Below are 17662 nucleotides of genomic sequence, written 5' to 3'. Positions count from 1 at the left end.
AATCATTAATACAGATAAATGGTACAAATGTCTGTACCAGTGTCATCTGCTTGGAAAGGGAGCTTATGTGCTTTCCAGATCTGTTTGATTCTTGTGGGATAAATGAGTAAAAAGCCTTTTTTGCTTATTTGCCCAAGTTACGTTTTTCTGCGAGAAATCTGTTGTACTCAAGCCAGCATAGAGTACCTTGAGATGACCAAGGTAGTTTAGGTGATCCAGTCCCCTCAGTAAATAACACAAGAACCTATTAGGGATTTGTGAAAGTGGAAATCACATTAAAAACATGAATTTACAATGTCTTTGAAACTTTTAATTAAAAAGACCCAATCTCTTTTTGGCAGACTGTTCCTGGAAAATAGCAAACTGGAATGCAGTGAAAATGAAAACAACGTTCTTGGCCAGGGTGGAAGTGGGACTGTTATATATCGGGCACGATACCAAGGAAAACCGGTGGCTGTGAAGAGATTTCAGATTAAAAAATGCAAGGGTTCTCCCACTTCAGCTGCAGGTACAATACACAGAATCGGTGTCGGGAATCAGCCCTTGCAGTCTGTGATCCCAAGCTAGGACCAAAACGCCTTCGCTCTCCCAAGTGCTGGCAGCACCTGTTTAAATACAGCTTTGAAATATACAGCAAAATTGATGTGTTTCCACGGAGGATGAGGATGCATCTTAGAGTCCTTCATGAAAGCACTTGTAGTGACAAAGGTCTTTGGCACTGCAGGAGGCTTCTCTCCTGTGGGTCAATACGTGGACTTGTAGGGTGCCATAGCCCTTGACTGGGTGGGAGGCAAGATTTCATCTCCTGTTCCCAAGCTATTTGGCAATGGGAAGGGTGGATTTGCATGGGTTTGCACTAAGGACTTGTGAGTCTCCACCTCTGAATAAGTCTTTTCCTCCATCTGTGCCAGCAGCTACAGAAAGCAAATTGGTAATCCTTCTCAGCCTGCCAGCTCCTCCAGGCAGGGACAGGCTTTTGTACTGCACACACTGTCTGTCAAGCCCAGGTTTCCAGCAGAGCCTCAGTCCATGAACAAAGGAAAAGGGAAAGTGCCTTGCTTTCCTCATTTTTATTAGGGAAGGATGCAGTGAACCCCTGAGCTGTGGAGGAGGCCAGCTGCTGTCTGAGTGACAAATAACCTTTGGAAAGACCAGACCTACCTGAGCAGCCTGTGGTGCCCATGGCAGAAAGACAATTACTGTGAACGTTCCTCTTCTGGCACGGCAGCCAGGAAAGAGTAGGGAGGACCTCGTCCACCAAAGGGTCTGCAATGTGACGTTCACACCCAGAGAGTCCCTGCTTTAAAAAGCACAGCATGAGTTTTCCAAAATCATTCAGGTGATATATGAGAACAGTGTGAGCCAGATGCACTCAAGGTTGGTGTCAAAGGACCAAGGGAGCATGTGCTTCCTGAGGCAGCAAGGATATGTCCTGATTACAGCCAGGATGTCTGTAGTGGCTCGTGCACCAACATGAGGATGCAACTTAAAGCCCTGCTGTTGGCATAACCCCACAAGCTGCCTTCCTCCTGCAGCATTTGCTCAGTGATTAGCACCTTCCAAAGAGTTTCTGACTTGGTTTCTCAGCTGGGGAGTGAGAAGGGGTTTCTGTGTCTTGCCAGATACCATGCTGAAACACCTGCGAGCCATGGATGCCATGAAGAACTTCTCCGAGTTTCGCCAGGAGGCCAGCATGCTCCACTCGCTGCAACACCCCTGCATCGTCTCCCTCATTGGCATCAGCATCCATCCTCTCTGCTTTGCCCTAGAGCTGGCCCCTCTGGGCAGCCTCACCACTGTATTGTCTGAAAACTCCAAAGGTAAAAACAGGGTCTCCCTCCTGGGAGAGCTCACTCTCCGAGTCACAGTAGTGACAAATGGTCGGCAACATTTAAATTACTGCATGATTTACTGAAGGGATTTTGTTCCAGACTAGGGGAAGTGGGAGGGATGGAATTGTTCTTAAACCGTGCCTTTGGGAACCTAGTAAAAATTGATGCTCAGGATTTTCAAAACTACTTTGGAGACCTGGATTTTCAATTTCTCTGCAAATTAATAGAAAGTGCATCTCACTTCAGTGCTGCATGGGTAATGCTGTGTACTTCCCCCTGCAGATGGGTGTCTGGCACTCTAAATTCTCTTGTAACTACCTGTATTTCTGTTGCTGTCAAATGGACGACACCAATTCCAAGATAGGTTGAGGCTATCTGACCCTCTTGGCACCTTGGCTTTGTGTCAACTTTCAGTCAAACACAGATTTTCACCAGAAGATTTAGGGGTCTAGAAGTGAAAGGGTTTAAAAAAAGAATCTAATAGAACTGTCAGATGTGTATAGTAACATGAACAGTGTCATTTCTAATCGTGGCATTGAGTGATGTTTTAAAAGGTTGTTAGTTATTGCTCTGGAGTTTAAAAGAGAAGGAGAAAGGGGGTGTGGGGGGGAAACAGTTATTGCAGTTACAAGAACTGAAGACAGGCTGTTCCTTTGTGCCAGGGTCTTCCTTTGTGCCACTGGGACACATGCTGACGCACAAAATAGCGTATCAGATTGTAACAGGCCTGGCCTACCTGCATAAGAAGAACATCATCTTTTGCGACCTGAAGTCAGACAATATTTTGGTGTGGTCCCTGGATGTCAAAGAGCACATCAATATCAAACTCTCCGACTACGGAATCTCCCGGCAGTCGTTCCACGAAGGCGCGCTTGGCGTGGAAGGCACGCCAGGCTACCAAGCTCCTGAGATCAGGCCTCGCATAGTCTATGATGAGAAGGTAACTGTGTTGTATTCGTGGGCCCAGCTTCTGCGTGACAGCAGTGGGTGGCTGGCTTCATGCATGGAGCTGAATTCCCTCACAGATGCATGGTGTGCAGCACTAGCTTTCCCACCATGGCCTTCCTTGCTCTCCTCTCCACCCACCAATGGAGGTTTGCCTTGTTTTTTTCTTTCTGGCTCTAGGTTGACATGTTCTCCTATGGGATGGTCCTGTATGAGTTGCTGTCCGGTCAGCGGCCTGCACTAGGACAACACCAGCTCCAGATTGCAAAGAAGCTGTCTAAAGGGATCCGTCCTGTTCTTGGGCAGCCAGAAGAGGTGCAGCTATATAGGATGCAGGCACTCATGATGGAATGTTGGGACACTAAGCCAGAAAAGGTACAAGACAACCTTCGTGACCGGTGTTTTTCTGATAGGGTAGCTACAGGACCTGGCAGCTCTCTTCACTCAGGAGAGCTAGGTTTCCTCTCGGTACAGCAGAAAGCTCAGTTGCCCATTTATCTCTCCTGCTGATACAGCCTGGAACGTCTGTTGGCTTAAATGACTTTTATGAATGAAACACTGGCAGATTGGTCACCTCATCTGCGGTGACACGAAGGTCCCTTGACGTCAACGGCAGTTAAGCTGTTGATTTCACCAGGACAAGGCATTACCCATAATTTCTAGAAACAGATACGGTATCATGCTGTGAGTGTAACTACAAAGTTCAAAAACCACAAGATTATAAAAGGTGGTATGAGGAAGAAAAGGGTTCAAAGTATGAGAAAAAGGATTATGCTGCATTATGCTTTTCATTAATTTCAAGTTGACTTTTCAGAGCTGCTGTCCTTTAAAGGTCAGCTTGACTCACAAACAGCTAGACACTGTCATGACAGTGGGTCAGCTTCCAAAATTCATAAACCCGGAGAAATTAATCAATAAAATGTGTAAGAGAAATGGAGACCAAACCATGGAAGTACAGAAGAGGTTTGTCTTCAGCATCTGGGATATGGAGGATGCTAAGACCTAATCAGGTGGGATTTATAAGGAGAGTTGGTGTAGATTTGAGAAAGTAGCAGAAGCATTTATTAAAGAAGTCCTACTTCTTGGCTCTCTAGCTTTAATAAATAATGATTATTTTGATTCTTCTATTTCATCTGGACCTCCAGCTGTCTTGGTTGACATATGTCTTTCTCTCTTCCTTCCCCCACAGCGTCCACTGGCCATTTCTGTGGTAGGACAGATGAAAGATCCTACCTTTGCAACATTTATGTACCTGCTATTCTGTGGGAAGCAGTCTTCCTTCTTCTGCTCCCAAGGACAGGAGTACACTGTGGTGTTCTGGGATGGGAAGGAAGACAGCAGGTGAGGCGGCTCATATTAGTAATTTCTGTCTTTTTAAGTAAAAACCCTTCAGCATCTTCACTTATGCCTCTGGGAGGGAGGTGAAGAAGGTGAGAGTGAATTTGGGTGAATGCCAAGGGTACGGTGAACACTGTTTTCCCAAACTTTTAATTGGGAACAGTGCTTGCTTTATAAAGGATATTTAATGAGCTTAACTCTGCTTCAGTTAATATGAGGAGAAGATTAGGGCAGTGTAATGATTCACACACACAGGATGAAGCATTTGCACATGAGAACAGACATGTTCTGCCTTTCCTAATGAGGCCATTTAACACTAAACCTTTCCTAATTGAGACTGCAGTTCCATCTCCGTTCTGCAAAGCAATTAAGCACATGCTTAAATCCTATTGAAATCATCAGGAGTTAACCACATGCCTGAAGCTGTGTGTGCACCCAAGTGTTTACTGCCAGTAAAATGTGCGCTACACTGAATAGGCATGCGCTTTAAATGTTATTAAATTGTGACTGAGATGATGGTATTTTGCTCAGCCACATGTGACCCACGGCTAGTTAGGTTTATTTTTGTGGATGTTACTGATTTGTGTAGCCGCAATCGTATTTGGAAACATTCACAAACTGATCAGAATTTTGTATTAATGTGTTCATTATTTGTAACCATTAACCTAATGACAAAGGTACGTGATTTGTTCATGAATGATTTGTTTTGCTATTTGTGGTGCCTGGTACGTCGTTCAGAGCAGACAGTATAACTGTTCCTGCTAAAACTGGTGAAACACATGGGACTCACAGATGTATTTTGAATACATGGATGTTGTCCAAATGTTCACAGCAATATATCTCAGTGAATCTGCTTCCTGACTGGACAATCCACTTGCTGGAAACTGCTGAATAACAAATTACTTATATGTGACACATTTCAGGATGTGTAATTGCTTGTGCCACAGTTGGTAAAACATCTGGGACTCACAGATGTGGCTGTGAATATCCAGTTATTGTTCAAACAGCCAAACCCAATAAACTTCTCCAAACCCCAAACAAATAAAACCCTTTTAGTTACAAAGATATTAATTAGTCATATTTATAAATTATTTTATCAGGTTACAGATCTTTGCTTTTATTTGGAAGAGTCATGCTCTTCTGTTTATGTACTAGAATAAGTGATGAAGATAGATAATACTGAGGCAGTGAACTTGGAGAACACGTACATATTCTCTTGAGAACCTAATGGGCAAGATGGGCCAAGACCTACCAGCTATTAATTACTGCTATTCAGCTGGAGCTATTTGTCTCACAGCTGAATTACAGTAAAAGACCACGTAAATTCTCCTAATCCATTTCCACGCAAAGTCAGATAGCTGAGTTTAAATCTTCACAGAAGCAATTGCGTATCTGCCCCCTGAGGAAGAGCCATGGCACATCTGTATTTCTCTTCCTTTACAAAGATGGTTTGGAGGGGTGGAGAGCCTCGCAGCATCGTCCGCATCTGGACAGTCATGTTAGGGCTTGGCCAAAAGCGCCGAGTACCGATCTGTAGCAGTTTGCAGGCTGAACGTTGGCTATAGGAAATTGCTATTTGCTCCTTTCAGAAACTACACGGTGGTGAATCCAGAGAAAGGGGTCATAGAAGTGGAGAGGATGAGCTGCCCAGGAATGAAGCTCTGCTGCCAACTAAAATTTCAGAATGCCCTCTGGGCTGCCACGGAGGTGAGCGTTGCCTGCGCTTCAGTGCCCCGCTCAAGAGGGGCCTCATTAGAAGACGCATAAATGAAGAGAAAAGAGCCTATTAAATTAGTAAAGCTAAGAGTTTTTGAGACAGCGGGTGTCTCAGATGAGCAGCATGACTTTGTGTCTGCTGTCTCCGGGTGTATTGTTCCTGCCTGTCCCTTAGCTGATACCTAGATCAAAATCGTGCCTCCTCGTGTTCAAAGCAATCGTGGGAACCTCAGCTTTCCAAGGCGAAACTCTCTGGATTGTAGCATATCTGTACCCAGGGCTTTATCTGGGAAATGTCCTTATCTGTAAGCAATAAAGGGAAACAGTGAAAGAAACCATGCGTTCATGGGTGGGGTTCTGAAAGAGGCCCGAGGGATTTGAAAGTTGGTGGGAAATGGGTACCCAAGTGTTGCGTTCACCGTGGAAAACTGCAGCTAAAAAAATAAGAGTGAGACAGAATGGCTAATTTATCCTGCAGAGCCCCTGTCCACTCATCAGAAAGAGCTGTGTTAAGTCTTAGGCCATTCTGACACAATCATTTGACACAAAATAAACAAAAAAATAGCTGAAATGAATTGAAATATTCCTGAAGTTCAGTGTTTCAGAAAAGGGAAAAAAGCTTGCTGAATAAATAATCCGTGTTGGTTAATTCACCCCGCCCTAGCATGGATGCTGGAACTGAGTGAGAGTAGAGATCTTTTTTTCCCCTGTAGGAAAATAAGATATTTTGACATTTTCTGTTCCCAAATGGAGGTAAAGTTCAAATATTCCTATTTTTTCATAACAAGAAAAATTACAATTCAAAAACCTTAAAGCATTTTATATCCATCTTTTTGATCAAAATGGAATGTGTTCCTATTTCCCAGACTGGGTGCTCTATGTCAGTTTAGTAGATTTATGAGGTGTAGAGCGGGTGTAATTCCACATACAAGGTAATACTAGCTTTCCTTGAATTGACAGGTTAATGTGAAATAACATACAACATGTTTCAGTTGTCCTGACACATCTGGGATCGGGGGGGGGACGGACACCCACCCCTCTAACTTATTTTGGAAGAATTTTATATATTTTTTTAAAAAAACTCAGAGTCAGATTTGTCAAATGGTATTTTTAGATGTGGTGATAAAACACCTGTAGCTGCTGGTGGCTGTTGGATAGTGCATACACCGCCCACAGCTCATTCTGGGGAAGGCAGTACTTGCTTTCTACCCACAAAGCAAATGGTCTCCAGGGAAAACAAAGAGAAATCCAGGCTTTGGATATCAAAAAATACAAGTAAAAACTGGTTTTGGAACCAATTTGATCTTATTCAGGTATCAGAATATGAAAAGTATGGAAGATTATGGAAATTTATGGACTTTTACGTGCTCTTTCACAGGACCAGAAGATTTCTGTGTATGGGTTGCAGGGCATGTGTCCTCTAAAGACTCCGCAGAAGGGTTTAGACACTCCTGCTACCGTGAGCTGCTTTCTCGTAATGCCTGTTGTCAAAAAGGTAAGGAGGAACCTAAAGGAAAGGGGGCATTAGTGAGACTGAGCTGTCTGCTGCCAGGCCAAGGTGCCAGTGTTTGCGCAGCTTGTCCCTAGCTAGCGTTGAAGGACTTTGCAATGCCCAGGAACATTTTGGCAGTGCGAGGAGGTTTCCAGGTCTTTGTGCCTCTGCCAGAAGACAGAGGTGTGGGCAAGAACCTGAGTCAGGGGACCAAAGCTGGCGCTTCCAAGCCTGCTGGGAAAATAGTCAAAATAGATCAAATTCCTCTGCAAGGAAGTTTTCCAGCTGTGTTTCCACATCACTGGAAGACAAGGTTTAGGTTGATGAAGCAAAGTAGAGACGACATGAAACAATAATTAGAATAGAGATTTGTTAACTGCTAATGCAGGACTTGGGTATATCCTAGCTCTTGTACCCACTCTTTTCCTGGTACGTGTGCATGCTGTCATTTGTGTGCACAGTCATCTTTAAATATTATCTAGGCTCAGCCGCGCTTCTTTTTTGGTTTTGAATGAGAACACTTAGCCTATACAGCTCTTATGGGTAATACGGATAATTACTCTTATGGGTAGTAACAGAAGTTATATACTATATATACTATCTGTCGAGTTCTGGAACTGCTAACATCCAGTTACTGGCAAGAGAAATCTGACATGACTGCCTGTTGCGGGCAATTCTTGGGAGATGTATAAAAACTGTTTTCGGGCTAAATTACCTCCGGTTTGCTTACAGCCACCTCAAGTAAAAACATATAATTACGTTCCAACATTATTGGTAGCTGTGTCGTTTTTGCAAATGCCAGCAGACTGCTATGTGTCTAAAAGCTCAATATGGAGCAGCTCTCAGAGCGACAGTGGAGCTGTTTTATACCACATGCCCGTTCTCGGTTATTGTCCATTTCTGGCTCGTTTGCTCAGCCTACTGCATCATTGCAAACTGAATCCGAGGCAGATGGTTAGTGTAAGGTGTACTGCTTCACTTCCAAACGTGGTGTAAGTAGGACTAAAGTAGGGCATAGTCGTAAAGCTGCCACAGGGATGAATTTCACCCACCGGCAGGCCGCATCTGTCGGTTTTTCTGTGGCTCCCAGACCTGCAGCGTGTCCCCAACGTGGAGTTTCACTTCTGATGTATAAGGCAAATTTCTTTCTCATGCTGCCTGAGGTTTTGTCCAGGACAGCCGAACAAGTCTTTCACTTTCGGCTTTTCCACTGTCATACAGCTTGCAAAGCCATTCCTCAGGGGTTACGAGTGGCTTTACGTCTCCCGGTTTCTATTTTCAGTTTGTGGCTTGCCTAGAAAATGTCATAAATAATGCCAGGCCCTACAATAGTAATATTGAGTCTAGACGCCTCCCTTCCTCCCCCGACCCTACCCAAACTTCCAGAAATCCACATCCCTTCGGCGCACTCGTTCTTAGTTTATTGGGCTTACTTTTTCCTTTCTCCTTTCTATGAATGAGCTTGGCAGTGAAATAGCCCGAGCAGCAGCCATAGGGATGTGCAGACCAGGTTGGCAAGGAGCTAAATCATTTTTCGAAATAGCCAGTTCTTCCAACAAAGCTAAGTGGAAAGCTTACACTTGTCAAACTCACTGTATGGCGCAGCGAGCTGTTTCAGAGTTATCACATAGTCATTATTGTCCAGTGGAGAAGAGAATTGCTTGCATTTCCCTGGGAAGAAAGCCTTTAGCTGATGAGATGTGAGGTAACCAGCAGTCAGAGAATTGCTGAGGGATGTTGCTGGGAAGGGGAATTCTTTACGACTGCCTTGGGAAGACTGATCCAAAAGAAATAGTTTCCAAAACTCGGTTTCTCATCCAAAGGAAGCATCATGGAAATTTAAAAGCAGCAGAGAGGGCCCCAGAATCCAAAACTTGCCCGCCAAGGAAAAGTCTTGTACGATTTAAGGTTTCTTTGTTGCATGCTGTCTGTCACCAGTATCATTGTTTTTGGCAAACAATAAAATTTTCAATATATTTCCTTCAAAAAACCAACAAAAAAGCAAACAAACAGGTTAAAAAGAGCAAAACAAGATGCTTTCTGAGTTGGTTTGCAGCATTCTTGCAAAGAGGTGTTAAGGGAGAGAGACATCTGAATGGGCGCAAGCCTCTGGCCTCTTGCAAAAACCTGGAACACACGAAAACAAAAGCTGCATTTAAAGGCTGCAGCCTGCCGTGGCGTTCGCTGCCAGCAGTGCCAGGCCCTGCGGGGAAGAGAGAAGGAGGTGACTGAGGCTGTGGTGTCGGGGGCTGTATTTCTTTTTTTGAACCTGCTTGCAACGGCTGTTCTGATGGCTCCAAGCCTTGCGCTGTCCTTAGCTGCTAGGACAGGACGTCTGGAGCCAGCTCATCTCCTGCACATCACATACCGTCACAGCCCTGCTCAGAGGCCTTCCTCCCTGGCACAGCAGGACTTCTGGCAGGACGGAGACTTCAAATGCAGTTTTGTTGCTGTGTGTTTTTATTGGCTCTTTGTGGAGCCCAAATGTTGAAAATGAATTCTGAGAAAGTTACTTAAGGTTTCTGGAGGCTGCTGCCCTGTCTGCCTTTGGTCACTGTTGTAATACCCTGATTTGGAGAGTTTTGCCTTGCTGCCCGGCTGCACCGGCACCTAATAAGGTCTGGTGAGTTGGTGGCACCTCGGGGTGGGTGGCCTTTGCCATGTTCTTCTGTGAAATGGGTCACTCCCTCATCTCGGTCAGGCAAGGGATGGCAGGTTGAGGGCATTTCTCAGCATTTGAGTTCCTGCTCCTCGTTTCTTATACAGAGAGATAACAACAGTGGCTGGATAGAAACAGGACCCAATAGCCAAGGCAGTGAGTAATAAGTGCCCCAAAGCATAAAATATCTTCCAGATTTGCTTCCACCATTGTACTATTCCAGACAGGCTAGAATTTGGCAGAGTCTGTATTACCGGTAAAGCTGGGTGGGGATCACTGACGCAGCTCTGCCCGGTCATGGTGCCGATTGCTCAGAGCCGGGGAAATTTGGCCTGTAGAACCCAAAAGGGAATCTGGATTCTGTTCTGCAGTAGCTGGCACTAATCACATAGATGAAAATATTTTTTTTTATGAAGACTATGCTTGGATAATTAAGCATTTTCAAATCAAATGAGACAAAATCCTAGAGACCTCTGAAGTCTTTAATAGTGCCTGTGTAACGCTAGGAGCAGTTCAGGTTGACATACCCGCATTACGGTTGATTTCAGATGTTCCCATTTCAATTTAAATTTTCCATTTTTAGTAAGAAATACCTATATTGCAGGGTCCTTTGGACTGAAAAAGTTGGATCATTTTCACCAGAGAAATGCGGGCTGTTCTGCTCTGTGTTGTTCTGTTTTGAATAATTGAACTCCTTTCCAACAAAAAAGGTAACCCAAAACCCAGCTTGTGCAAAGCGTCGTGCCATGTTCCAACCTAGTGATGCAACTCCCTCGCAAACTCATATCCCGGAGCCTTTGCACCAGATCCACATGGCAGCAGGGACGTGGCACCAAACGCTGCAGGCCATTTGGGTTTCTTTTAATTAGTGGTTAGAGAATTGGGACTGGACTGAGTCAAAGTCCAAGTCCCATTTCACAACTTTCCACTTGCTTCCCTAGTTTTTCCCATTACAGTAAAATTCTGCTGTGATTTGGATTAGTCATACGGGCTCAGCACAGTCATGGTTTTACTCATACTTTGTATGCAGATAGTGTCTTTTTTGTCCAAGGCTCCTAATGAGCCTTGCAAACAAGTGCTATCAGTTAAACTAGTACATACCGCTACGCTGTCTGCCCCGTGCTATCTGGGAGCAATTCACGATACTGATTTTGGCCTCTGCGGGTTTCAGCAGCCCGGGAGCCATCTTCCGGGGCTGGCACAGCCAAGATTCCTGGAAGGGCACAGGCTTTCCCTTAATTTACGAGCAGCAAGGGGTGACGCCGAGTCCCTGTCCCGTGTCGCAGAGGCGGGCAGCGGTGCTGGCGTCCCAGGCACGCCGGGAGGCAGGGCTTTCCGCCGCGGAGGGGTGCGGTTGTGTCGGTTCAGCTGGCGGTGCTCTGTCTGGTTCTGTTCGTTTTGCTTTGCTTTAGTCTGGCTAGATTGTAACGACAGCAAAAAAGCCTGGGCAAAGGGTCTTTTTTTAGAATTTATTGCTCCACAGGGAGGAAATAGAAAGGCCTTTGAGGTAGGTATTGTTTTATCTGCTTCACAGATGGGGGAGTTTCTGGTACAGACCCAAGGTCATGGGGAGTTTTGTTCCCACAAGATCCATTTCCCAGTCTGTTTAACAGCATTTTGCACCGCTGTGATGAGCTGGAGGAGTCAGAGACCCAGCAAACCGTGGCCTTCTCACCATCTCCTGCCCATGAGAAGTGACAGCATCCATCACAGCAGTGCTGCAGAGCGCTGCGCCGGAGCTCGACGCCGGCCCTGGCTCCTGCAGCCGACACATCTGTACGGTCAGGGGCAGGTTTTTAACTACCTGCAGAATTGTTCATGGCACTTGGCAGCCACTTTGCTGATCTGCTGCTGCTTCTGTGCCCTCCGCTGGGATGTCTGTGAGCTGCCAGGGGTCCCAGACCCAGAGCACGTCCCTGGGAGGAGCGGTGCTGTTAAAGCTGCAGACGTTGGATATGGAGTGATCACTGTGTGCTCTTGTTTGTGAGGAGATTGTCTCCCTCTCTTTCCATTTTTACTTCATTTCTTCCATTCCTCTCCTACCTATACTGATAGCAATAGCTTTACTCCTTTTTGGAAGTGAGCCGGGTTTCTACAGCTGGATTCCTAGGATCATGATGGCTTTCTCTGAACATACTCCAGCTTGAATTTGTTAAGCTTCGGGGCAGGCTGCCAGGTCCATCTGTCCTCCCTTGCCAATAAAGAGAGAGGTAATACTGGGTGAGAGGAGTATGGCTCTGCAGCAGCTTCTATGTAATGACTTCTTTTTATGTTGCTGTTATCACTGAGTGATTTGGGGCAAGTTACCAGTGTACTTGCAGAATTGTGAGAGGGAGCCAGAGCCTCTGGGATTGAAAGCTCGTGTACTGGAGAGAAGTAAAGAATCCAGATAGCAGATCTGCTGTCTCTTTCTTGCAGAACTCGTATGTGGTGCTGGCCGGCTTGTCAGATGGACTTGTAGCAGTGTTTTCAGTGTCCCAGGGCATCCCAGGGGACAGCTGCTCCTACCTGTGCTCCCACACAGCAAACAGGTCCAAATTCAACATTTCTGATGACGACCCCCGGCAGAACCCGTACCCCGTGAAGGCCATGGAGATCACCAACAGCGGGGCAGAGGTCTGGTACAGCAACGGCCCCGGCATCCTCATCATAGACTGCGCCACGATGGAGATCAACAGGAGGCTGGAGCCCTTCAGCGCGCCGTCGGTGATCACATCCATCGCCTGCAACTCCGAGTGTCACGGGGAGGAGGTGGTGTGGTGTCTGGACGATAAAAGCAACTTCCTGGTCATGTACCACGTTACCACCTACCAGCTCTGTGCACGCTACTTCTGCGGAGACTGCAGCCCCCTCAGAGACATGTTTACAATCCAGCAGCCTTCGGCAGCCATCCCAGCTACAGCGCCTATAAACCACAAAGCGATGGAGAGTAACCCGCTGGCGGACATGAGCATTATTTACAGCCCGGAGGTTGGCACCCAGATACTAAACCACCAGGACTCGCTCACAGATTATTGCTCTGTGTCTTCCTACTCCTCCTCACCTCCTAACAGGATAACCCGGTGCCCCTCCAGCCTACCCAGCTCGCCCATGAGCTCTTCCAGTGCACCGTTCTCCACAGATTTTGACGAGTCTGACAAATTTCATGAGCTGAAGCCTTCCCTGGATCACGATGCTATGCCTGCGGGTGACAACACGCAGCACCTCCAAGCTGTCAAGATTCTTCCAGTAAAAGACCTCATATGGATCCCCAGGTAAGCGGGTCACTTACCAAAGCAACTTCATCAAAATCCCTCCTGGGCTGAGCGTGAGATTAGCTCAGGCTAATTCAGGAACTTTCGCATTCCCAGTATGATTCACTTGCCCAGAAAGTCAAGTTATCATTATAAAATTTTGTTCCCAGTGCAATGGTACATTGATTTTTCTATTCCTTTTTAAAATACCTAGTGTTGGGCAGAATGGCCACATCTAAGGTCTTGCAGGATTGATTTCAACAGAAGAGAAATGTGGGTGGTACGACTCGAAGCCCTGGTTCCCCAGCTACTGAGGAAACAAACAGGCAGCTTCCTCGCCCAGACACAACCCTGGCAAATCCCGTTGCCTCCTGTTGAGCTGATGGAAACCACTGGGAGTCTGATTTTGCCTGTCACAGGGGCTCTCACTGCAGTGGATTCAGGGTGCCCCTTGGTGGCATGGCAGTGCCCCTCTCCCCGCAAAAGGTCATGTAACTGCAGGAGGGATTGCAGCAGAGAGGGTGGTTATCCTGCGTGGATCTTCCTCAGCTGTCACCAGTCTCCACTGCGGAGTACATGTGACGTCTCCCTTGTTCCTTTTCTAGGAGAGGAGGGGATATCATTGTTATCGGACTGGAGAAGGAATCCGGCACCCAGCGGGGCAGAGTGATCGCTGTGCTGAAGGCCGGGGAACTGGCTCCCTACGGGTGAGGCTGACTTGGACAGCGCTTGTCACACCGATTTCCAGGGGCACAAGGGGACTGGGTGGCAGAAGGTGGCTCTGCCAGCTCCAGGGGCTCTTGGGAGCTTCCTCTCAGCATCCAGCAGTACCTAGAAGCTCACAGCTAGAGGAGACAACAGTTGCTGGTTGCACACTGAGGCATGTGCATGCTCTTACAGCATGGCAGATGGCGAGGGGAAGGCACTGCGACCACGGTCTGGTCTCCAAAAGCCACAGAGAGCAAGTACCCCTGTAACGAGGCAGGCAGGACCGTCTTGCACAATGCGATAAACGTCGGTCTGATCCTGCCTGGAGCTGACTCCCTGCGCTCTGAGGGCACCTGGCAGAAGACTGCTGGAGCTTGGCAGACTCAGGCCCCGCGTTAAGAACAAGAGGTGTATTTATGCAGAGCGCAGCGCTTGTCTGTGGCTGCATTCACGTGGATCAGGTTGACGTTCTGGCTCTAAATGAGCACCTTTGTGCTGTCGGCAGTGACGGGCCAGGGGAAGGCTCCTGGAGCACAGGGGAGAGCAGTTATATACATTAATTTTAAATGTTTCATACAGCGAACGAGAGTCCAAGTAAATAAATAGCTGCTAGAGAGATGGGAGTGTTCCTGCTGATCACTTAAATACCAGTCTGGGATTGTACTATTTGTATCCAAACAAATGGAGGTTAAGCAGTGCTAAGGATTATAAATGATCATTTATTACCACTGGGCAAACAGAACAAGAGATCAAAGCGCTCCTGGTATTCCCTCTACTTGCTGGCTGAGTGTCTTTATCAGTTAGCTGGGAGTGGAGTATTCTCTTTAGTGTTCACAGGTACTGTTAGGTTGATTTTGCTTTATCCAAGTTAAGCGTGGAGTCAAGGCGAGGTGACACGGCCGTCTCGGGCTCGTCTGCTTTGCTGCCTTGCAGCCTGGCTGGTTCAGGCACGGTGGCCGTTGGCTTGCGCTGTTTTACCAGCAGCGTAAAGACCGGCCGATAGTGCCTGCCGCCTCCAAGCGCAGAGCAGGGCAGGAAGGTGAGGGAAGGAAAGGGGCTGATGAGGGGCAGTTTGTGATAAAACCCAGCTGCCGAGGACAGCCCTTGTTGCCAGTGACCCCACCAAGGTCTAGGGGCCTTTCTGGAGACACAGTCTGGGGTTGGTCTTCCCCTGTCTGCTCTTGGAGTTGTAGAAAGAGCCAGGCAAGGTTCCCTTGAACCCTGCAAGGACACAAGTGTCATCTGCCTGGCCACCTCCCTCTGGGGTATCTGCAGGGCCAGCTTCAACCGCGCTTTTGTAACCAGTTAACACGCTCAGAGGCCACACGTTCGCAACACGATGCTGTCACGCAGGACTCCTGCCTGAGCCTTGTGGGTCCCTGGGCTGTTGCCGTAGCCACGCCTGCTGATCTGGACTCGGGGCTCGTACCCTGAGCAGGCAGAGGTGGGCTCTGTCCTGCCTCCACGCTGCCTTTCAGGCTGCAGAGGCTCTCGGCAGCCTGCTAGCTGTGGCATGATGTGCGGGCTGTTTTGAAAATGCCCAGCTGGCAGCAGGCAACAGAGTCTGTGGATTTAACAAATCAGGGGATTAACAGCAACTTCAAAATGTCACGGCAGACTTAAGCACCCACCTGCACGTTTAGGCTCCCGAATCCCTTTAAAAATCTTTTCCCATGTCACTGAGCCGCTTGCTTTTGCTATGACATAGTTCCTGATCCCTCTCTTTGTTACATTGTCCTTTCTCAAGGATTTTCAGCTTATAAAGAGAGATTCGGTAGCTGGAAAGGAAGGCTTGTGAGTCAGTGCCTCAGACGAGCGGTGGTGTGCTGTGCTAGCAGAGCTGCTCTCCGCTGTAACGCCCTTCTCTGCTCTGTTCTTCCTTTCCCAGGACGCTGGTGGATGCTGCGCTCATAGCAAAGGACACAGTTGTGTGCTGCTTTGAGAATGAAAACATGGAGTGGTGCCTGGCTGTCTGGAGGGGCTGGAGCGCCAGAGACTTTGACGTTTTCTACCAGGCCTACGAAGAGCTGGGAAGGCTTGAAACCTGCATGCGGAAAAGAAGGTAGTGCTTGTGGCGCTGGGAACCAAGGCTCGACTAAAGGACGGAAGCGTTTTGCTCTGAGCATGCCTGGACCCCGAGACACAGCCCCGGAGAGGCAGGGCACGAGGGGTGCGTGGGGGGAGCATGCGTCTGGTTTGCTGCTAATGAGCACTGCGGGGGTCCCGTGGCTGGAGCCCCATCAGGGCTTTCGGGGACTGAAGAAACCGGTGTGAGCAGGGCAGGGACGAGCCTGGGAGCTGAGCTGTCCCTCCGCTCTCTTGCTCCATCACACGCTCCCCTGCAGTAGTCGAGTGCAGAAAGCGGAGGTGGCTGCAGTTCTGCTCATGCCTCTCTTTCCCGTTTCTTCTTCCCCATTTTAAATTCCTTCCTCACCTTCAGCATGCCCTGGCTGCTGCTGCTGCTTTTATAGTGTATTTTGTCAGCCAGGAGAGCTCCGTTAACTTCAGCGGGCCCTTTCCCGGGAGCCTGAGCGCGTTACAGTCCCCACTGCCTGCTGGCCGGCGGTGCGGCTCACTGTGGGCTGATTCCCTCTGCTCCCGCGGGAAATGCGTCTGCTGGGCGCCCTGCGCCGCGGGGCTGCTGCCCGCATCCCTGCAAGGTTGTTAGAGGCTACTTCAGGGGTAGCCCCTGTTGCGATTGCTGCGTAGAGACATCCGGGTGTAAGGACCAGCAATAAGCTTTGGCTGGCCACTGCATTTCTGGTTCCTAAAAGCTATTGTGGCACAGCGTTACTGTGAGAGAGCCTAAAACAACCTGCCGACGGTACCGCACAATCTCAGTGAGTGAGCGAGCTATTTAATTGCACTGTTGCAAAGTCAATTGTAAATAAAGCTGATAGAAAGCAAAGTCACTTGCTTTGACAAGAGGCTTCCTGGTGTAAGAGAAGGGAGCCGTGTGACCAGGAAGGTTTATAAACCGTCTTCGCTCCACTCCTCCTTCTCTTGGGAAATGCACTCTGGAGTATCGGGAACACAATAAGCTTAATTTGCCTGTGTATCTGTGCAGCTTCTGCTCACCACGGCTTTTATTTTATCTTCATTAGTGGCCTGGGATGATGGATTGGCTCTGAATACAGTTGCACTTAGTTATCCCAAGCATGTACAGCAGTGTAAAAAGTGAGCCTGGCTAAGCACCCTGTAAAAAGGTGTACAGTTTGAATTTTAGACCTTTTTTTTGTTTTTTTTCTATCCCAAGAAACTTGTGTGAGCATCGGCAAGGCTGGCCAAGGCCGAACGGGCAGGTTAACCCTCTGGTTCACATTTCTGTTGCAGGCTGCTAAAATATCCTTCTTCAGAAACAGTGTATCTTAAAATAAACAGATTTCTCCCCACAATGACACTGCGTCGGTGGCCTTTTTTATTGGCAGCCCACGCCTGCGTCAGCTGCAGGGTGTGCGGGGTTTGCAGCAGCCGATTAAGGTGCACGTCCTCCTCGAATCAGGTTTACAAGTACAGTCTCCTTACCCGGCCTTACCTGCCTCCGTCCCCTGCGGCTCCTCCAGCGGCTGGTGCAGCAGGTACGGCAGCACGCCCTGGTTTGCTCTCCCTCGCCGGGACAAGCTCTCCTGCCTCTTGTCTCAGAGACGGGGAAGAGGCGGTTCAGCCCTTCGCTGCCGCTGCTGTTTGATGGGCATTTTCACAGCTGCCCCGAGAGCTCATCCTGACTCAAGCGTAGCTG

General features: G+C 47.9%; 1 protein-coding gene across 4 annotated transcripts in view; it reads left to right on the top strand.

Annotated features, from left to right (window-relative positions):
• Positions 1–17336, top strand: part of LRRK1 (leucine rich repeat kinase 1) — an 82229-nt gene extending 64893 nt beyond the window's left edge. For all 4 annotated transcript variants that reach the window (XM_064456115.1, XM_064456113.1, XM_064456114.1 and 1 more), the window contains 10 exons: positions 342–508; positions 1623–1820; positions 2495–2772; positions 2958–3152; positions 3967–4118; positions 5705–5822; positions 7210–7326; positions 12401–13236; positions 13821–13922; positions 15812–17336. In XM_064456115.1, the coding sequence (XP_064312185.1) occupies positions 342–508; positions 1623–1820; positions 2495–2772; positions 2958–3152; positions 3967–4118; positions 5705–5822; positions 7210–7326; positions 12401–13236; positions 13821–13922; positions 15812–15989 (2341 nt within the window). In that variant the 3' untranslated portion in view covers positions 15990–17336. The remainder of the gene's footprint in view (positions 1–341; positions 509–1622; positions 1821–2494; positions 2773–2957; positions 3153–3966; positions 4119–5704; positions 5823–7209; positions 7327–12400; positions 13237–13820; positions 13923–15811) is intronic.
• The last annotated feature ends 326 nt before the right edge of the window (positions 17337–17662 follow it).

This window comes from Phalacrocorax carbo, chromosome 7, assembly GCF_963921805.1.
Source record: "Phalacrocorax carbo chromosome 7, bPhaCar2.1, whole genome shotgun sequence".
Lineage (NCBI taxonomy): Eukaryota > Metazoa > Chordata > Aves > Suliformes > Phalacrocoracidae > Phalacrocorax > Phalacrocorax carbo.
Note: the sequence above shows the minus strand (reverse complement) of the source record. Positions and strands in the feature narration are given on the sequence as shown.